This window comes from Oncorhynchus gorbuscha, linkage group LG09, assembly GCF_021184085.1.
Source record: "Oncorhynchus gorbuscha isolate QuinsamMale2020 ecotype Even-year linkage group LG09, OgorEven_v1.0, whole genome shotgun sequence".
NCBI lineage: Eukaryota > Metazoa > Chordata > Actinopteri > Salmoniformes > Salmonidae > Oncorhynchus > Oncorhynchus gorbuscha.
The window spans coordinates 7530158-7547521 of record NC_060181.1 but is presented as its reverse complement, the minus strand read 5'-3'; the positions used below and the strand labels follow the sequence as shown (position 1 = coordinate 7547521).

The 17364-nt window shown below is 46.3% G+C and overlaps 1 protein-coding gene across 3 annotated transcripts in view; it reads right to left on the bottom strand.

Annotated features, from left to right (window-relative positions):
* LOC124043139 (KH domain-containing, RNA-binding, signal transduction-associated protein 1-like) overlaps positions 1-17364 on the bottom strand; it is a 38686-nt gene that overhangs the window by 7989 nt on the left and 13333 nt on the right. For 2 of the 3 annotated variants that reach the window (XR_006840275.1, XM_046361370.1), the window contains exons 5-7: positions 5479-5630; positions 5114-5354; positions 64-131 (exon numbers count right to left, since the gene is read on the bottom strand). Coding sequence is in view for 2 of the 3 variants with exons in the window: in XM_046361370.1 (XP_046217326.1) it covers positions 64-131; positions 5114-5354; positions 5479-5630 (461 nt within the window). In the remaining variant the exon portion in view is untranslated. The remainder of the gene's footprint in view (positions 1-63; positions 132-5113; positions 5355-5478; positions 5631-17364) is intronic. The other variant, XM_046361371.1, reaches the window with a different exon arrangement.

Sequence of the window (17364 nt, the reverse complement as noted above, 5' to 3'; positions counted from 1 at the left end):
GCGAGTGTATATGCGCTAGTGTGTGTGTTGTTTGTTGCCAATAGAGAGAGATGGGTGACTCACGCCTGTGGTTGACTGTAGTAATTGTCGTATGACTCGTACGCTGGCTCTGTGTAGCCCTCATCATAAGCCTAGTGAGAAGGGGAGAGCGAGAGAGAGACAGAAAGAGTGGGAGGGGGTCAGAAAGAGTAGCAGAGAGAGAGAGTAAAAATAAACATAAAGGCCTTTATTTGATCCTTGACCTGTGAATTGATGATTATGCAAGATGGCGCGGACAGATGGGGCAGCTCTGCTTCTAGCTCCTAAGCAACTTTGCAGTATATATCTTTTTTTTGTGTGTCATTTCTTACGTTATTAGCCCAATATTTTTTGGGTGTTATTACATACAGCCTGAAATAACTTTTGGATATCAGAGCAGCAGTAACTCACCAGCATTGCGGCCGGGAATACGACTTTCCCGAAATTGTTCTTACCGCCCAGGACAATTGAACTGATTCCAGAGGCTGATCCAAAACACAGCCGGTGGAGGTATTCGGACACCACCCACCGCTTCCGAGTATATTACTCGCTAATGTTCAGTCTATAGATAATAAAGTAGACGAGCTCAGGGCGAGGATCTCCTTCCAGAGAGACATCAGGGATTGTAACATACAGAAACATGGCTCTCTCTGGATATATTGTCTTTGTCCATACAGCCAGCTGGGTTCTCAGTATATCTCGCAGACAGAAATAAAGGGAAGAACAAAGGCGGGGATGTATGTTTCATGATTAACCACTCATGGTGTGATTGTGATAACATACAGAAACTCAAGTCATTTTGTTCACCCGACCTAGAATACCTCACAGTCAAATTCAGACCGTATTACCTCCCAAGAGAAATCTCTTCGGTTAAAGAACTTCACTAGAAACCACATATCCTGAGGCTGTATTTATTGTAGTTGGAGATTTTAACAAAGCAAATTTGAGGAAAACGCTACCTAAGTTCTACCAACACATTGACTGTAGTACTCGCGCTGCTAAAACACTCGACCACTGCTACTCCAACTTCGGGGATGCCTACAAGGATCTCCCCACCCTCTCTTCAGCAAATCTGACCACAACTTACTTTTGCTCCTCGCTTCCTATAGGCAGAAACTCAAAACAGCAGGTACCCGTGCTAAGGACTATTCAACGCTCGTCTGACCAATCGGAATCCACGCTTCAAGATTGTTTTTGAGCAAGCAGACTGGGATATGTGCCGGTCTAGCCTCTGAAAATAACATAGACAAATACATGGATACGGTGACGGGGTTTAATCAGTAATTGTATAGGAGATTATACCAACTGTGACTATTAAAACCCTACCCTAACCAGAAACGGTGAATTGATGGCAGAATTTGCGCAAAACTGAAAGCTCGAACCACCGCATTTAACCATAGAAAGGTGACTGGGAATATGGCCGAATACAAACAGTGTAGGCAATCCAACAGACAAAGTGGACCCGCAATTCAACGGCTCAAACACGAAACGTATGTGGAAGGGTTTACAGACAATCACGGATTACAAAGGGAAAACCAGCCACGTCGCAGACACCGACTTCTTGCTTCCGGACGAGCTAAACACCTTCTTCTCTCGCTTTGAGGATAACACAGTGCCACAGACGCGGCCCGCTACCAAGGACTATGGGCTCTCCTTCTCCGTGGCCAACGTGAGTAAGACATTTAAGCGTGTTAACCCTTGCAAGGCTGCCGGCCCAGACGGTATCCCTAGTCACGTCCTCAGAGCATGCGCAGACCAGCTGGTTGGTGTGTTTACGGACATATTCAATCTCTCCTAAGACCAGTCTGCTGTCCCCACATGCTTTAAAGATGGCCACCATTGTTCTTGTACCCCTGAAAGCAAAGGTAAATTAACTAAATGACTATCACCCCGTAGCACTCACTTCTGTCATCATGAAGTGCTTTCAGAGGCTAGTTAAGGATCATATCACATCCACCCTACCTGAAACGCTCAGCCCACTTCAATTTGCTTACCGCCCCAATAGATCCACAGACGATGCAATCGCCATCACACTGCGCTATCCCATCTGGTTAAGAGAAATATCTATGTAAGAATGCTGTTCATTGATCATAGTTCAGCATTCAACACCATAGTATCCTCCAAGCTCATCATCGAGCTCAGGGCCCTGGGTCTGAACCCCGCCCTGTGCAACTGAGTCCTGTACTTCCTAACGGGCCACCCCCAAGTGGTGAAGGTAGGAAACAACACCGCCAATTCGCTGATCCTCAACACAGGGGCCCCACAAGGGTGCATGCTCAGCCTCCTCCTGTACTCCCTGTTCACCCATGACTGGCACACCAACTCAATCATCAAGTTCGCAGATGACACTACAGCAGTAGGCTTGATTGCGAACAATGACAAGACAGCCTACAGAGAGGAGCTGGGGGCTCTGGGATTGTGGTGTCAGGAAAAACAACCTCTCACTCAACGTCAACAAAACAAAGGAGACGATCGTGGACTTAGGGAAACAGCAGAGAGAGCGCGCCCCTATCCGCGTCGACGGGACCGTAGTGGAGAAGGCGGAAAGCTTCAAGTTCCACGGCATACACATCACTGACAAACTGAAATGATCCACCCACAGACAGTGTGGTGAAGAAGGCGCAACAGCGCCTCTTCAACCTCAGGAGGATGAAGAAATTTGGCTTGGCACCTAAAACCTTAAAAAGAAAAAATAGAAGACCATCACGGACATCATCCAGTAGGCGAGGTCAGTACCGGTGCATCAAAGCAGGGACCGGGAGACTGAAAAACAGTTTCTATCATCTCAAGCCATCAGACTGTTAAATGGCCATCACTAGCCGGCTACCACCCAGTTACTCAACCCTGCACCTTAGAGGCTGCTGCTCCATATACATAGACATTGAATCACTGACCACTTTAATAATGGAACACTAGTCACCTTAATAATGTTTACATATATATATTCTACTGTATTTTAGTCTATGCCACTAAGACATTGCTCATCCTGAAATTCCTTAATTCCAATATTTATTTTTAGGTTGTGTGTATTGTTGTGAATTGTTAAGACATTACTGTACTGTTGGAGCTAGAAACACAAGGATTTCACTACACACGCAATAACATCTGCTAAACATGTGACTGTGACGAATAAAATGTGATTTGAATTCCATTCACCTGAAGATGAGTTCTAGACTGTAAATAAATTGGCAAAGAAGAACTTCCATTAAAACCTCTTGGAACTACCCATCCCGGATCCGGGAGAATTGTCATCAACTACACTAATTAGCATAGCGCAACAGCCAAATAATATTACTAGAAAATATTCATATTCATGAAATCACAAGTGAAATATAGCGTAACACAGCTTCGCCTTTTGTTAAGGGGTAATCAGTCTGTTAGAGCTGGTTTTACCGCAATGTTGTGTACCTTGAGCAGCCATTACCAAACCTTAACCCAGAGGTACTGAGCGGTCATTACCAAACCTTCACCCAGAGGTACTGAGCGGTCATTACCAAACCTTCACCCAGAGGAACTGAGCTGTCATTACCAAACCTTAACCCAGAGGTACGGAGCGGTCATTCCCAAACCTTAACGCAGAGGTACTGAGCTGTCATTACCAAACCTTAACCCAGAGGTACTGAGCGGTCATTACCAAACCTTAACCCAGAGGTACTGAGCAGTCATTCCCAAACCTTCACCCAGAGGTACCGAGCGGTCATTCCCAAACCTTCACCCAGAGGTACTGAGCGGTCATTCCCAAACCTTAACCCAGAGGTACTGAGCGGTCATTCCCAAACCTTCACCCAGAGGTACTGAGCGGTCATTCCCAAACCTTCACCCAGAGGTACTGAGCGGTCATTCCCAAACCTTCACCCAGAGGTACTGAGCGGTCATTCCCAAACCTTCACCCAGAGGTACTGAGCGGTCATTACCAAACCTTCACCCAGAGGTACTGAGCGGTCATTACCAAACCTTCACCCAGAGGTACTGAGCGGTCATTACCAAACCTTCACCCAGAGGTACTGAGCAGTCATTCCCAAACCTTCACCCAGAGGTACTGAGCGTTCATTACCAAACCTTCACCCAGAGGTACTGAGCGGTCATTACCAAACCTTAACCCAGAGGTACTGAGCGGTCATTACCAAACCTTAACCCAGAGGTACTGAGCGGTCATTCCCAAACCTTAACCCAGAGGTACTGAGCGGTCATTACCAAACCTTAACGCAGAGGTACTGAGCGGTCATTACCAAACCTTAACCCAGAGGTACTGAGCGGTCATTACCAAACCTTAACCCAGAGGTACTGAGCGGTCATTACCAAACCTTAACCCAGAGGTACTGAGCGGTCATTACCAAACCAGAGGTAGATAAAATAAACGTGAATCCAAATATAAAACACAGTGGTTCTTTAAAATGTCACTGTACCAATGTCTTATAAAAAGGTAGACCAGGCAAGGTAGACCAGGCAAGTTAGACCAGGCAAGGTAGACCAGGCAAGTTAGACCAGGCAAGTTAGACCAGGCAAGGTAGACCAGGCAAGGTAGACCAGGCAAGGTAGACCAGGCAAGGTAGACCAGACAAGGTAGACCAGGCAAGGTAGACCAGGCAAGGTAGACCAGACAAGGTAGACCAGACAAGGCTGTTGCTTCACTATAATAATAATATAATATAGCCACCAGGCAAGGACTTACAGTCATGTGTGCATACAACGTATGGGTGGTAGACCAGGCAAGCGCCATGCTCTACCAACTGAGCTACAGAAGGACCACTAGATTTGCTCTCTTCAATAAACACATTACTAGTCGACTCCCACTACTAGTACTGTCTTGACCTAGATCTGATCTCCCCTGGTGAAATAGAGTTCAACTAACCTGGATAAATGAGGGTTAACTAACCAGATTACATTCTTATCTATTCCTTATCAGCTTCAAAGCTTTCCACGATGAAGGTGTTCTCTGTATCCTAGTATGGTCATTGTTACAATGTATCTTCGTAACTACAACATGATTGGTTGGAGAAAAAAGAATCTGACGTCATAGAAGAATACATGTTTCATGCATGGAATGATAAAGGACTGAACAGTCATTTTAAAATGAATTGATATTTTAACTTACATATTCCTCATATTGTTCCGGTCCAGGGCCGTGTTGGTGCTGGTGGGGGGGTGGATGGGGCATCCTCGGTGGTCCCCCAGGGGCAGGGGGTCTGGCTCGGGGCGTTGCTGCCCCTCGGGCGGGGGCAGCTGGAGGTCCCCCTCTTCCTGCCGGTGACCCCCTCACTACCCCAACTCTCGCTGGCCCTCCGCGGGGCGCACCTCCCCTTGTGACACCTCCACGTGGGAGCATACCTCTACCCCTGGAGAGATGGAGGAAGAGAAAATGAAGGAAAGAAGGGGACCAGACATAGATAGACCAGACAATACATTCTCACCAGCCACCTTGATAAATGTCATCCTGAGTCTGTCTGTCTGTCTGGTTACCTGGATGCCCCCGTCTGACCCGGTGGCCCTCCTCGGCCCCTGGGGCCCGGTGGTCCGCCTCTACCTCGTGGGGCCCCTGGCCCGTGCTCCTGGCCCCCGTTCAGATAACCCATCTCCATGAACTGTTCCTGACAGATGTCATCCATCATGTCCTGCACAGACAGAGAAAGAAGGGAGCGAGAGGAAGAGGACAGACAGAGAGGAGGAGGGTTGGTAGTAAAGAGGGAAGGAGGATAGGGAGGATAGGGAAGAGAGGAAGAGGACAGACAGAGAGGAGGAGGGTTGGTAGTAAAGAGGGAAGGAGGATAGGGAGGATAGGGAAGGGAGGAAGAGGACAGACAGAGAGGAGGAGGGTTGGTAGTAAAGAGGGAAGGAGGATAGGGAGGATAGGGAAGAGAGGAAGAGGACAGACAGAGAGGAGGAGGGTTGGTAGTAAAGAGGGAAGGAGGATAGGGAGGATAGGGAAGAGAGGAAGAGGACAGACAGAGAGGAGGAGGGTTGGTAGTAAAGAGGGAAGGAGGATAGGGAGGATAGGGAAGGGAAGGGAGGAAGAGGACAGACAGAGAGGAGGAGGGTTGGTAGTAAAGAGGGAAGGAGGATAGGGAGGATAGGGAAGAGAGGAAGAGGACAGACAGAGAGGAGGAGGGTTGGTAGTAAAGAGGGAAGGAGGATAGGGAGGATAGGGAAGGGAGGAAGAGGACAGACAGAGAGGAGGAGGGTTGGTAGTAAAGAGGGAAGGAGGATAGGGAGGATAGGGAAGGAGGAAGAGGACAGACAGAGAGGAGGAGGGTTGGTAGTAAAGAGGGAAGGAGGATAGGGAGGATAGGGAAGGGAGGAAGAGGACAGACAGAAAGGAGGAGGGTTGGTAGTAAAGAGGGAAGGAGGATAGGGAGGATAGGGAAGAGAGGAAGAGGACAGACAGAGAGGAGGAGGGTTGGTAGTAAAGAGGGAAGGAGGATAGGGAGGATAGGGAAGAGAGGAAGAGGACAGACAGAGAGGAGGAGGGTTGGTAGTAAAGAGGGAAGGAGGATAGGGAGGATAGGGAAGAGGGAAGAGAGGGAAGAGGAGGAGGAGGGTTGGTAGTAAAGAGGGAGGAGGGAGGATAGGTAAAGAGGAAAGGAGGATAGGGAGGATTGGGAAGAGAGGGAAGGAGGATAGGGAGATAGGGAAGAGAGGAAGAGGACAGACAGGAGGAGGGTTGGTAGTAAAGACGGACGGAGGATAGGGAGGAGAGGAAGAGGACAGACAGAGGAGGAGGAGTAAAGAGGGTTGGTAGATAGGGACGGACGGAGGATAGGGAAGGAGGTAAAGAGGGAAGGTAATTACAAAGCTCAATACAAACCATTCCTCTAATGACTAAAAGAAGAGGACAGACAGTGTGTGTGTGTGTGTGTGTGTGTGTGAGGAGGGTTGGTAGTAAAGACGGACGGAGGATAGGTAAAAGAAGAGTAAAGAAGTGGTAAACAGACATTCCTCTGTTTAGGAGAGGTTTAAAAACAGATAAAAAAGACGGACTGGAGGATAGGGAAGTCTTTCTCCAGAGTGTCAAGAGAGGGAAGAGAGGAAGAGGACAGGGAGGATAGGGAAGAGAGGGAGGATAGGGAAGGAGGTAAGAGAGGGAAGGTAATTACTAAGCCGCTCAATACAAACCATTCCTCTAATGACTAAAAGAGCGAGGCAGCAATAAACAGCATGTCTCATAAAGCCTTTTAAAACAGTGTGTGTGTGTGTGTGTGTGTGTGTGTGTGTGTGTGTGTGTGTGTGTGTGTGTGTGTGTGTGTGTGTGTGTGTGTGTGTGTGTGTGTGTGTGTGTGTGTCACGCAAAGCGTGTCAACGCAGCACCCCAGTCCCTACAAGGTAAAAGAACTAGTAAAGATCTAGTGGTAAATCTTCCACACATTCCTCTGTTTATTGGAGAGGTTTAAAAACAGATAAAAAATGATACATACCCCTGCAGTAGGGAACCTTTCACACACCAAGCATCAAAACATAGTCTTTCTCCAGAGTGTCATTTTGAGGGGGCTAGCCTCCCCCTCTAACCACACGGTCCGATGCTGTGTCTCAAAACACCACCATCTTTATACTGTTCCAACTACTATGGGCCCAGGCTACTGCATGCATTATGGTTATTTAGTATTTTATTTTACCTTTATTTAACTTTGGCAAGTCAGTTAAGAACAAATTATTATTTTCAATGACTGTTAACCAAGGGCCTCCCCCTCTAACCACTAGGCACCCTGAACGGCTACCCTGCCTCCCCCCTCTAACCACAGATTTGTACCTTGTCTGCTCTAGGGATTTGAACTTGCAACCTTCCGGTTACTAGTCCAACGCCTCCCCCTCTAACCACTTGGCTACCCTGCCTCCCCCTCTAACCACTAGGCTACCCTGCCTCCCCCTCTAACCACTAGGCTACCTGCCTCCCCCCTCTAACCACTAGGCTACCTGCCTGCCCCCCTCTAACCACTAGGCTACCTGCCTCCCCCTCTAACCACTAGGCTACCCTGCCTCCCCCTCTAACCACTAGGCTACCCTGCCTCCCCCTCTAACCACTTGACTACCCTGCCTGCCCCCCTCTAACCACTAGGCTACCTGCCTCCCCCCCTCTAACCACTAGGCTACCCTGCCTCCCCCTCTAACCACTAGGCTACCCTGCCTGCCCCCCTCTAACCACTAGGCTACCTGCCTCCCCCTCTAACCACTAGGCTACCCTGCCTCCCCCCTCTAACCACTAGGCTACCCCTGCCTCCCCCTCTAACCACTAGGCTACCTGCCTCCCCCTCTAACCACTAGGCTACCCTGCTACCCCTCCCCTCTAACCACTAGGCTACCTGCCTCCCCCCTCTAACCACTAGGCTACCCTGCCTCCCCCCTCTAACCACTAGGCTACCCTGCCTCCCCCTCTAACCACTAGGCTACCCCTGCCTGCCCCCCTCTAACCACTAGGCTACCCTGCCTCCCCCTCTAACCACTAGGCTACCCTGCCTCCCCCTCTAACCACTAGGCTACCCTGCCTCCCCCTCTAACCCTCACCCCTCTAACCACTAGGCTACCCTGCCTCCCCCTCTAACCACTAGGCTACCCTGCCTCCCCCTCTAACCACTAGGGCTAGGCCCTGCCTCCCCCTCTAACCACTAGGCTACCCTGCCTCCCCCTCTAACCACTAGGCTACCCTGCCTCCCCCTCTAACCACTAGGCTACCCTGCCTCCCCCTCTAACCACTAGGCTACCCTGCCTCCCCCTCTAACCACTAGGCTACCTGCCTCCCCCTCTAACCACTAGGCTACCCTGCCTCCCCTCTAACCACTAGGCTACCCTGCCTCCCCCTCTAACCACTAGGCTACCCTGCCTCCCCCTCTAACCACTAGGCTACCCTGCCTACCCCCCTCTAACCACTAGGCTACCCTGCCTCCCCCTCTAACCACTAGGCTACCCTGCCTCCCCCTCTAACCACTAGGCTACCCTGCCTCCCCCTCTAACCACTAGGCTACCTGCCTACCCCCCCTCTAACCACTAGGCTACCTGCCTCCCCCTCTAACCACTAGGCTACCTGCCTCCCCCTCTAACCACTAGGCTACCCTGCCTCCCCCTCTAACCACTAGGCTACCCTGCCCTCCCCCCTCTAACCACTAGGCTACCCTGCCTCCCCCTCTAACCCTGCCTCCCCCCTCTAACCACTAGGCTACCCTGCCTCCCCCTCTAACCACTAGGCTACCCTGCCTGCCCCCCTCTAACCACTAGGCTACCCTGCCTCCCCCTCTAACCACTAGGCTACCCTGCCTCCCCCTCTAACCACTAGGCTACCTGCCTCCCCCTACTAACCAGGCTACCCTGCCTCCCCCTCTAACCACTAGGCTACCCTGCCTCCCCCTCTAACCACTAGGCTACCCTGCCTCCCCCTCTAACCACTAGGCTACCCTGCCTGCCTCCCCTCTAACCCCCTCTAACCACTAGGCTACCCTGCCTCCCCCTCTAACCACTAGGCTACCCTGCCTCCCCCTCTAACCACTAGGCTACCCTGCCTCCCCCTCTAACCACTAGGCTACCCTGCCTCCCCCTCTAACCACTAGGCTACCCTGCCTCCCCCTCTAACCACTAGGCTACCCTGCCTCCCCCTCTAACCACTAGGCTACCCTGCCTCCCCCTCTAACCACTAGGCTACCCTGCCTCCCCCTCTAACCACTAGGCTACCCTGCCTCCCCCTCTAACCACTTGACTACCCTGCCTCCCCCCTCTAACCACTAGGCTACCCTGCCTCCCCATGAATTAGGGAGCCCTTTGGGGAGCCATGTTCTCCACTCATCTGTAGAGTGACAACACACAGAACACCACCATTTGTCTGATTATGTATTAATTCACATTGCCTTTGTTTGTTTGAACAATTTAGACAGTTAATACATTGGATCACTTCTACCTAGGCTAACTAATTATTAAGACTAAACAGAGGGGGGGGGGGGAGAGAGACAGTGCCTTCCCCCAGCTTAGAAAAATCAAACCACTTCAGACTAGACAAATGAATCTCGCTAACCTAGAATAATTTTCAGAGGGATAAGTAAATGGGTGTAATATGGAGCACTCCACTCCAATCTAAACAAGTCTGGGAAATCACACTGTTACACCAAATCACTACATTGACCCATGTGAACCAAACCAACAAGGCTAACCAACAGTACCGGTCAAAAGTTGACAAACCTAACCAGCTAGGATGGGCTTCCTGCTGAGTGGAGACTCTTGTGCTCGACGGAGAGAAATCAAGCTAGCTTCAATAAAACACTAAAGCAAAGGCTCCCAGAATGAGAGTTGTCAGCCAGAGCTTTCAGAGCCCATTAAATTACAGATCATTATTTGATTCTCCACATGTGCATGTCTCCAGTGGTGAGTATGAAAGAAGTGTGTTCCTCAGAGTGTCAGGCTAACCAACAGAACCAGTCAAACGTTTGGATACACCTACTCGTTCAAGGGCTTTTCCTTTATTTTACACATTGTAGAATAATAATGAAGAAGACATTAAAACTAAATAAATCATTTATTTAGCGTGTTAAGATAGAGATTCTTCAAAGTAGCCATCCTTTGCCTTGATGAAAGCTTTGCACACATTTGGCATTCTCTCAACCACCATGACCTGGCAAGTTTTCCAGCAGTCTTGACGGAGTTCCCACATATGCTGAGCACTTTTCGGCTGCTTTTCCTTCACTCTGCAGTCCAACTCATCCCAAACCATCTCAATTGGGTGGAGGCCAGGTCATCTGATGCAGCACTCCCATTTACTCTCCTTCTTGGTCAAATAGCTCTTACACAGCTTGGAGGTGTGTTGGGTCATTGTCCTGTTGAAAAACAAATGATAGTCCCGCTAAGCGCAAACCAGATGGGATGGCATATCGCTGCAGAATGCTTTGGTAGCCATGCTGATTAAGTGTGCCTTGAATTCTAAATAAAATCACTGACAGTGTCACAAGCAATGCAGCCCGACAGCATCACACCTCCTCCTCCATGCATCATGGTGGGAACCACACATGCAGAGATCATAATTTCACCTAATCTGCATCTCACAAAGACATGGCGGTTGGAACCAGAAATCTCAAATTTGGACTCATCAGACCGAAGGACAGATTTCCAGAAGTCCATTGCTCATGTTTCTTGGTCCAAGCAAGTCTCTTCTTCTTATTGGTGTCCTTTAGTAGTGGTTTCTTTGCAGCGATTCAACCATGATTCACGCAGTCTCCTTTTAACAGTTGATGTTGAGATGAGTCTGTTACTTGAACTGCGTGAAGCATTTATTTGGGCTGCAATTTCTGAGGCTGGTAACTCTAATGAACTCATCCTCTGCAGCAGAGATACCTCTGTGTCTTCCTTTCCTGTTGAGGTCCTCATGAGAGCCACTTCCATTATAGCGCTTGATGTTTTTTGCGACTGCACTTGAAGAAACTTTAAAAGTTCTTGAAATTTTCCTGGATCGACTGACCTTATACTTGTTAACTGACGTTAAAAGCTTTCTCTACCCTTAACCTTGTTCTGAACACCTACAAAACAAAGGTCATGTGGTTTGGTAAGAAGAATGCCCCTCTCCCCACAGGTGTGATTACTACCTCTGACAGTTTTGAGGTTGAAGTAGTCACCTCATACAAGTACTTGGGAGTATAGCTAGATGGTACACTGTCCTTCTCTCAGCACATATCAAAGCTGAAGGTTAAATCTAGACTTGGTGTTCTCTAGTGTAATCTCTCCTCTTTCACCCCAGCTGTCAAACAAACCCTGATTCAGATGACCATCCTACACATGCTAGATTACGGAGACATACTTTATAGATTGGCAGGTAAGGGTGCTCTAGAGCTGCTAGATGGTCTTTACCATTCGTCCATCAGACTTGCCGCCAATGCTCCTTATAGGACACATCACTGCACTCTATACTACCATGTAAACTGGTAATTTTTGTATACCTGTTGCAAGACCCACATATTTATGGTTATTTATAAAACCCTCTTAGGCCTCACTCCCCCCAATCTGAGATACCTACTGCAGCCCTCATCCGCAACATACAACACCAATTCTGCCAGTCACATTCTGTTAAAGGTCCCCTAAGCTCACACATCCCTGGGTTGCTCCTCTTTTCAGTTTTGCTGCAGCTCGCGTCTGGAACGAGCTGCAAAAAAAAACTCAAACTGGACCGCTTTATCTCCATCTCTTCACTCAGACTCAATCATGGACACTCTTACTGACAGTTGTGGCTGCTTCGTGTGATGTATTGTTGTCTCTACCTCCTTGCCCTTTGAGCAGTTGTCTATGCCCAATAATGTGTGTACCATATGTTGTGCTGTCATGTGTTACTGCCGTGCTATGTTGTCATCTTAGGTCTCTCTTTGTGTCGTGATGTGTGTTTTATCCTCCGTTTTAATTTGATGTTATATTTTCAATCCCCCGTCCCCGCAGGAGGCCTTCTGCCTTTTGGTAGGCCGTCATTGTAAATAAGAATTTGTTCTTAAATGACTTGCTTAGTTAAATCAAATATAAATAAAAACCTTAATGTCTTAAAGTAATTATGGGCTGTTGTTTCTCTTTGCTTATTTGAGCTGTTCTTGCCATAACATGGACTTGGTCTTTTACCAAGTAGGACGATCTTCTGTATCCCACCCCTACCTTATCACAACACAACTGATTGGCTCAAACGCATTAAGGAAATAAATTCCACAAATGAAATTAGCAAGGCACACCTGTTAATCGAAATACATTCCAGGTAACTACCTCATGAAGCTGGTTGAGAAAATGCCAAGAGTGTGAAAAGCGGTCATCAAGGCAAAGGGTGGCTAATTTGAAGAATCTCAAATATAGTTTGATTTATTTAACACTTCTGGTGACTCCATGCTTCTACAGGTGTTATTTCATTGTTGAATAATAGTGAAGACATCAAAACTATGTAGAAACTAGTAAAAAAATCAAGAAAAACCCTGGAATGAGCAGGTGTCAAAACGTTTGACTGGTATTGTATATGATTTGTGCATCTTCTTTACAGAGAAATTAAGATATGCAATTAGTGCATAGGTAGAATATCAATAACCAAACAACTTCTGCAGCATATAGGAATAACAACAGTGTAACAAATTGTCATGACTGTCTTGTGAGGATCAGAATGGGTTCGATCAGCTTGGCAATGGATGACAGTAACCAGACCCTCTCTCACCCACAGAGGGGGGAGGAGGAGGGAGCTGCTGGAGGGGTTGACACCCTGTTGTAAATTACAGCAGAAGGGGACTCTTTCTCCCCCCTCCAGTATGAACAAAAGGAATGTCTTTGTTAGCAGGCTTTTCCTCACAAAACTCTAACACGTTCAAAAGTGAATACTGGAACATTATTTCTAACATAAGAATGTGGGGAATGCTGAGTGGGGAGCTATAGAAAACTAATGTCATGTTTTATTTATTTTGTGATGTCATTAAAAATGGTATAAACAAAATACTGTAACTTGGAAAGAATATCCCCTTTATCTGTCATGTTTCCATCCAATACTATGTGCATATAATATGCCAAATGATGAATGTATTATTGTTAAGATAGGAATGTAATTGAAGGAGTCATAAGAGATCATTTGCTATCATATACCTTTGCATAGTAAGTAGCCAGGCCCCGAGTGAGGTCAGAGAGTGTGCCTGCCTGATGGAACCCTCCTTTTCGACCAGAGTGCATAAAAGGACTAGCTAAGAATTAACATACTAGACGAGAACATTGCCAGGTTGCAGCTGTGCGTGTAAAGTGGCCTGAATCCTGAACACTGAAAATCAACATGAGGTGTAGGAGAGAAGCTCATTTCCCAGACAATCACCAGTATGGCTGATTAGCTGTCCTAAGTCAGATATCAAGAAAAGTGAATTTAAGTGGTACCATACTACAACTATTCAAACCATTCCATCCTACTACCTTTCAAACCATTCCATCCTACTACTATTCAAACCATCCCATACTACAACTATTCAAACCATCCCATCCTACTACTATTCAAACCATCCCATCCTACTACTATTCAAACCATCCCATCCTACTACTATTCAAACCATCCCATCCTACTACTATTCAAACCATCCCATCCTACAACTATTCAAACCATCCCATCCTACAACTATTCAAACCATCCCATCCTACTACTATTCAAACCATCCCATCCTACTACTATTCAAACCATCCCATCCTACTACTATTCAAACCATCCCATCCTACAACTATTCAAACCATCCCATCCTACAACTATTCAAAATCCCATCCCATCCTACTACTATTCAAACCATCCCATCCTACTACTATTCAAACCATCCCATCCTACAACTATTCAAACCATCCCATCCTACAACTATTCAAACCATCCCATCCTACAACTATTCAAACCATCCCATCCTACAACTATTCAAACCATCCCATCCTACAACTATTCAAACCATCCCATCCTACAACTATTCAAACCATCCCATCCTACTACTATTCAAACCATCCCATCCTACAACTATTCAAACCATCCCATCCTACTACTATTCTCAAATCATCGTATTCTCCAACTGGCATCACAGACGGGAACCGTCGACACGGCTGGCTAACCATTACCCTAGGAGCATCGTCCAGAGTGAACAGCAGAACGAAGACGGGGAAAAGGAGGGGAACCCTGAAAGGCAAAAAACAAACACTCTTCCAAAGGAGGGCTGGTTCCGAGATAAACGGCATAAATACATTTCTTACTTTTAATACTTTGACTGTTTTATGGATATGATAGGTAAGGACCTTTTGGTTTTAATTCGGGAGATGGTCACACTTTAAACAACCGCTCTCGTGGTGCCCCAAATTCCTAATAGGTTAATAATTACATGATTAATTTAAAATCGGGTAACAATTATACACAGTTGATTCGATAAATAAACATCAAATGAATTAAAGTAAAGTCACAACAAAATACTGCATAGCTACAGACATAGGATATTCATTTGACCAGTTTCTCACAGTAGGAAAATATTCCTGTGGCCAGAGGAAATGGGAATTATCGTGGACCTTTTTGTAGGGGTTGATACATTTTTCGTTAGGGCAAATTAAGTCAGAAATGTTCAAGTGGAAATTACAAACTTTCGAAGCCTCGAACACACTACAAGTTCACATTTCCTTCTATACAGGACATTTCCTATAACTACAGGTTGATCAAATTAATATCCTACATCTGTAGGATAACAATATTAAAACGAGGTCATCAGATTCCAGAATTCCAACCATAATTCTCCAGCTTCGAATCCTTCCAAAAGTATTAGAGATAACATGGCAGTCCCCAATGCTACAGGAATGGGCCACCAGAGTTGAGCTGGGGGACATTTTCTCAGAATGCTGTTACTTGAGGTCTCCACAGAAACAGATCTGGGATAACAGCAACCTCTATATGCAAAACGTTTAAGAATTTTTCTAAATATTAGGAGGTACCTTTTTTTTGTAGTATCAGTGCTATGCTCTTGGCCTATGCCGAACAAACGCCTTCACAACCTGCATGTGTAACCTGTTCATTTCAATGAAACAACCTGGGAGTAAAGCAACACAGCTTCGCGAGACGTTCGCACTGCACAGTGTAAAATTCACACTCTATTTTCAAGAATTCCGCTCATGCTGGCATAGCTCCGGATCCAGAGAAGCAGTTAAAAGACAACTATTTTCCAGATGCCCCAGTGTAACTCTGCAGTTAGAGGAGTGTCTCTGGGCAGCACTGCCCTCCTCTTCTAACACAGGAGGCTTACAGATATTTAGAGCCATATGGGGGCACCCTGCTGGCGCGGTGAAAGTGACCCAATTCTTTTTAAGCCGATTGTTTAGAGGCTCAGACTCGCTGCCCTATCAAGGCTGGTTATTCCAGGTGAGCCGACGCATCGTCGGTCAGTCCATCGAATGACGTGGTGCTTGCTTTGTGTATCGTGTCAAACTGTTCAAACAGACCAATCACTAGCATTTTGATAAGTGTTAAGGGAACCAGAACCATTTCTTCCAAATAATGAAAAAATATGCTATTTTTTTTGTCTTGAAAAGTAGCCTGCACTTTGCCTAATAAAAATACTACAGGTTTTTTTTGCAACTGATCATGACCTTGACAAGGTACACTGTTTCTTAAATGGTTCTTCCTCAGCTCTTAAGGTTCCTTGGAGAGCTCTTGCCCGATAAAATAACCTTTGGGTGAAGTGTGGGGTTCTTGACATGGCATCAAATGGTTCTTCAGAATTCTAAAAGGTTCTTGAAAATGTATGGAAGCCTGCAGCTGTGTCCCTTTCATAGCACACAGCAAATTGGGCAGTCTTAGCTAGTGTTGATTTTTCAGTGTAAAGTTTCTAGTGTTGATCCAAGAGTTAAATCTGGTGGTGTAAAAAGAACCCCAGTGTTGGTGTTAATAACCAGCGTTTAACCACACATCATATTTCCCAGCATGCTCTATTGCAGGTTGATTTTTTAGAAGTGTTTGTTTCAATATCTGTTTCTGCAGGTACATTGATTGATTGATTGATTAATTAATGTTATGCTTCTCAAATATGTTTTATTTAATCTTTATTTAACTAGGCAAGTAAGTCAAGAACAAATTCTTCTTTTACAATGGCAGGCTACCCCGGCCAAACCCTAACCCGGACGACGCTGGGCCAATTGTGTGCCGCCCTATGGGACTCCCAATTACCACCGGGAATCGAACCAGGATCTGTAGTGACACCTCTAGCACTGAGATGCAGTGTTTTAGACCGCTGCACCACTTGGAAGCCCCTAAACATAAATAAAAACATTTTTCTAAACGATTCCAATCTGTTACTTGGACTTATTGCACCTGTTGCTGAAATGCTAGTTCCAGTTTAAATGGTTTATGTAGTGTGATATTTTAAATCCTACCCTGGCAGTCATTCTGATTGCATGTTGCAGGTGAATAACAAATCCAAATGTTGGATATTCCCACACATACTTCGCAAGCCAGTATAATGTGATTTGCAGTTTGATGCAGCCTGTAAACTAGGCCCTTAAAAAGGGAGTAAACTAGGAATATCAGGATACTGTATCAGGGTAAAACTAGGCCCTTAAAAAGGGAGTAAACTAGGAATATCAGGATACTGTATTAGGGTAAAACAAGGCCCTTAAAAAAGGCCTTATGAAATATGTATTTTAATTTGAATAACAACATTCACTTAGGAGGCCACAAGACTAAAAATTAATACAACAATCATGTCTGTCACTAGCAAACACAGCCATGGTGGTAATAGTAACTTGAAAATTCACTAGAAAAAGTGACCCTGGGAAATATGTAAATAAGGCGTAAAACCACACAGCAACTCTGGTCCTAGAGGGCCGAAACGTTTCAGGTTTTGTTTGGTTCTTCATAGAACCTTCCCATTTTGTGTTTTTTTTTCA